General features: G+C 33.6%; 1 protein-coding gene across 1 annotated transcript; it reads right to left on the bottom strand.

Annotated features, from left to right (window-relative positions):
- Nucleotides 1–760: 760 nt before the first annotated feature.
- On the bottom strand, nt 761–2,492 carry LOC132600264 (protein CASPARIAN STRIP INTEGRITY FACTOR 1-like). The gene is made up of 3 exons (XM_060313339.1): nt 2,282–2,492; nt 1,483–1,544; nt 761–1,113 (listed from the first exon to the last, which is right to left on the bottom strand). The coding sequence occupies exons 1-3, from the start codon at nt 2,361–2,363 to the stop codon at nt 1,003–1,005; spliced, it is 255 nt and encodes an 84-aa protein (XP_060169322.1). The 5' UTR covers nt 2,364–2,492; the 3' UTR covers nt 761–1,002.
- Nucleotides 2,493–4,509: the final 2,017 nt, after the last annotated feature.

Below are 4,509 nucleotides of genomic sequence, written 5' to 3'. Positions count from 1 at the left end.
GCTAAAACGAGAATATTTACCAAAAATTTAAAAATAGTATTTTTTCGTTTAAATGGAAAATCAATTTCTACTTTGTTTCGTTTTAAACATGTAAAATTAATTTAATAATTTGAATTAGAATTATCCAAATCAAAATTTGATAAAAAAATAATAAGTATTTTACACCTTTAAATTAATCGAATTAAAATTGAAAGTATCAACTGATGCTTAAATATTACTATTGTTTTATCTCGGAAAATAGTTTCCTTTTAAACAAGTCTTCTCTTTTAAAAAATTTTAATAAAATTGCCGATTTTGTATTCGTAGCAAACATTAATATAATAAATTTTTAGATACGGAACTACAATGTTATATTAATCGTGTTTTGAACATAATATATATATATATATATATATATATATATATATAATCAGTATTCAAAGACAACTACATACACATAGATACACTATAATCTAAAGTGTTGAGCCCGTGCGGTAAAAATAAATTTTGTAAAACATATATATAGAATGTTAAAACATATATATAGAATGTTAAATCCTCTTTTAAGCATAGAGAAATATAAGTTTTGTACTTTATATCCCAGGTATGCTATTTTTAGATTTTCTTTTTTAATTCTCTTGTCGAAATTCTTAGCTCCACCACCTAAAAAAACTTATTTCGTTATCAAGAATTGATGAGCATCCAATTTCATGAACTTCAACACGAGATTAAAGCAACATATATATAGCGAAACGGTTATCTGATAAATAAGACAAGAAGATACTAAACTTTTTTTCTTCTTCTTATATATAAATTACACGGAAAAGTATATATTACAGACAAGAAACTAAATCCAGTACTCATGCAAAAATATAAGCATAGTTTACAAGGATAGGTATATCTTACAGTACTATATATAAAGCTGCAAACATACATAGCATAACACATACGTAGTACACTAGGATGATTCATCTTATTCAACTCATATTAGGATCTCCACAAACCCATATCGAAATCACATGATTAATTTGGTATGAGCTTGAAAGGAGGTTTGGATAAAGCAGGCGTTGGATCATATCTCCCATAATCCTTTGTGTTCACTTTAAGAACCCTTTCATGGCGTAATTGTTCCTCCTGTTTACATAGAATTGTACTCTAATTAACACTCTATGATTAAGCTGGAAAATTTAAAGGAGAACAAAGAAAACAGACACACAATTCAAGCTTGTTTTTTTAAGTATATACAAATTTGAAACTTTCCAGCTTCATGGTGGTGATCATGAAGGAAAAACATAGAAAATCCTAATAAAGAAGAGAGATAGAGTTAGAAAATTAAATCATAATATGTCAAACTCTTTGGTCAAATTAAGCAAATAATTAGTACAAGCTAGCACTTTGAGTAAAAAATCACTTTCAATTTCTTGATTATTATTACTCATATTCTTACTTCCAATTTATTGAACAGCCCAATATCTGTAATTAAATTTATGACTAAATACAAACCTCATCATGAGTTGCACCAAGCTCTTTCTGCTCAAAGTCACTTGAAAATACGGACTGTCGACCTGCATCAAATTGAAGTTGTGCTAATTAGTTTTACTTTGCCTTATTTATTTTTGCAGGAAGAAATATCAAAAAGGGGAGTAAAAAATAGAGACTTGTGACAATGATCGCATGGCCGGCTAGCACTAACAGAATTATTTTACTGATCTCAGGAGAAAAATATTGTGGAAAGTCTAACGAATTAACACTTTATGAATCAACGAAATATAAACATAAAATATATATACATTTACGAGCATTCTATAAATAATGTTTTACTTAATCAAAACCGAAAACTTATAAGAATACACTACATGCATGCAGGAGCTTCGCCTTGGCTGCTGCTTAATAAACCATATTAATTCAGCTGCAGAACCAGAAAATTTAACGAGAAGATTAAACAAAACAAAAAAATGCAAGAATACGTTAATATACTCCCGGGATTTGAAAAGGAGGTAAAAAGCTTCAGACCTATAGTAGACTAATACATAGTATTATTGCCTTTGTTGATTCTAAGCAAAAAGACCTAACACATGAAATAACGGACCGTGTACATAATTCACTACGAGAAATTAAACACACGTATTCCCCACGAACATTTTGACAGAATCCGTCGAGAATATGATCATCAGAAACTATAATTTCCACATATATCTCAGATTACCGATGGCATTCCCACTGAACGTCCAGGGAAAATTCACAGATTTCTAGCAGTGAATCATTATAGTTAAGTTTCCTTTGGTTCCTCAAATAGACGTACCTGCAAGTGAAGTTGAGAAAAGGGATGCAGATATGAGAAGGAAGATAAGACCAATTTTCTGGAGTAGCATGAGACCCCCCATTATCTCCTGTTCAGATTTATTTTTAAATTAATCTGCAATTCTCTCTTTTTCTCTGGCACTCTTTCTCTTTTCTATGAAAAGAAGCATAGAAGCAATGATGCCTTACTTTCTCTATGTTGTACCATAGAACATTTAAATATATAGTACTGTCTTGCTTTAAAAATAGTGGCATGCTTTGGATAGAAATTGAAGACAAATAATTTATTCTAAAGAATTGAATCCTTATTTATGCTTTTGGTTTTAAATTTGTAAAAGATCAAAAAGGTGAATGGCACCACTTTTCTTTTGTTGGGGCATTATAAGTCTAAAGAGTTAGTGGAATTAATATTTTAATATATCGTTTAATTAACTCCAAAATGGGAGCAGGGACCCCAAAAATAAGTTTCACTGTATCCCACTTTGTTTTTAGTGTTAAATTTCAGTCTTTAATTAATTAATTCAACCTCTCACTGCATATTGGGCCTCCAAGAATATCTCCAAAAATCTCACTTCCATTGTCAAATTTAGATTTGCCAATCACAGCACACCCTCCTCTGCTCCTCATCGGATTAAGAACTAAAAACTCATTAGAAGGGGAGAGAAAGAGATAACGATTTAATTAAAAATTGAAACTGAATGTAAGAGAATATTTTTCCCAGTCTATTTTCATTCATTCCATAGGTTAATATACATCATGTACATCATAATTGTAGACTACAAATTAGGAAATAATTTGACTAATGGATTCTAACATATGCTATCCTAAAATAGAAGATTACAAAATATATGAGACTAAATATGTACAGACTCTAACACACCCCCGCAGTCGAAGCGGGAGGTTTACGAAAGGTTAGACTGTCCCGAAAATCATCAAAGAGTACGCGCGGAAGACCTTTGGTGAAGATGTCGGCAATCTGATAATCTCACATTGTCACAACAGACCAAAGTTGCTTTACGAATAGGACAATTGAGTTCAAGCAACAGATTTCTAATCCAACAAGATTCAGAGACAACATTAGCAACCCCTCTGTACTAAGCTTCAGCACTAGATTTAGATAGAGTAGGTTGACGCTTAGAAGACCAAGAAATCAAGTTATCCCCAAGATAGACACAATAAACCGATGTGGAACATCGAGTGTCTGGACATCCTCCCCAATCAGCATCTGTATATGATAGTAGCGACTGTGGAGATGTTTTGTATAAATGTGTGCCAAAATCAATCGTACTTCGAATGTAACGCAAAATGCATTTTAATGCTTCCATATGCTGGACTTTGGGATCATGCATAAACAAGCAAACCTGTTGGAAGGCGTATGATATTTCTAACCGAGTCAATGACAAGTATTGCAAAGCACCTGCCAGACGACGATACTTTGTAGGATCCTCATACGGGGCGCTTGAAGAAGCGCTGAGTTTGCCTTTGGTGTCAACTCGAGTGGGGCAAGGCTTACATTGTGACATGCCTGCCCTGTCAAGAATATCCTCTGCATAAGAACTCTGAGACATAAATAGAGTATTTTTGTCTTAGGAGATAGCAATCCGCAAAAAATAGCTCAACGGACCCACGTCTTTCATTGCAAATTCCATAGCTAACTTGGACATAATACCGAGTCTGAGAGAGTCTGAAGATGCAGTTAGAATAATATCATCCACATATAACAAAATATAAGCAGTATCTTTTCCACAACAATAAGTGAAGAGAGAGTTGTCAGATATACTATGCGAGAAACCAATGGTGGCCACATATTCAGCAAAATGCTGATACCAAGCCAGTGGTGCCTGTTTCAAACCATAAAGAGACTTACGCAAGAGACAGACATGATCAGGACGAGCCGGATCCCGGAATCCCAGAGGCTGATACATATAGACGGTCTCATTCAAATTGCCATGTAAGAAAGAATTCTTTCCATCAAGTTGGTGAATGGGCCAAGAGTGAGATAAAGCAATAGTAAGAACCACACGGATAGTTGCCGGCTCGACCATCGGATTGAAAGTCTCGTCACAATCAACACCTTCCCGTTGAGACCTGCCATCACCTACAAGACGGGTTTTATGCCTCTCAAAAGAACCATCAGATTTCTTTTTATGCCGAAAAATCCATAACGACCAAATAATATTAGCATTTGGAGGACGAGGGACCAACTCCCAAGTCTTACTATCAATAAAA

This window comes from Lycium barbarum, chromosome 6 (assembly GCF_019175385.1).
Source record: "Lycium barbarum isolate Lr01 chromosome 6, ASM1917538v2, whole genome shotgun sequence".
Classification (NCBI taxonomy): domain Eukaryota; kingdom Viridiplantae; phylum Streptophyta; class Magnoliopsida; order Solanales; family Solanaceae; genus Lycium; species Lycium barbarum.
The sequence above is the reverse complement of the archived record's forward strand: the minus strand, read 5'-3'. Positions and strand labels throughout refer to the sequence as shown.

Bases quoted from the DNA above. Each gene is read 5' to 3' on its own strand.
- LOC132600264 (XM_060313339.1), bottom strand. From the start codon at position 2,363: ATGGGGGGTCTCATGCTACTCCAGAAAATTGGTCTTATCTTCCTTCTC. The intron at 1,545-2,281 runs GTACGTCTATTT...AATTTGATGCAG, and splicing joins TTTCTCAACTTCACTTGCAG to GTCGACAGTCCGTATTTTCA. The intron at 1,114-1,482 runs GTTTGTATTTAG...CTATGTAAACAG, and splicing joins TTGGTGCAACTCATGATGAG to GAGGAACAATTACGCCATGA.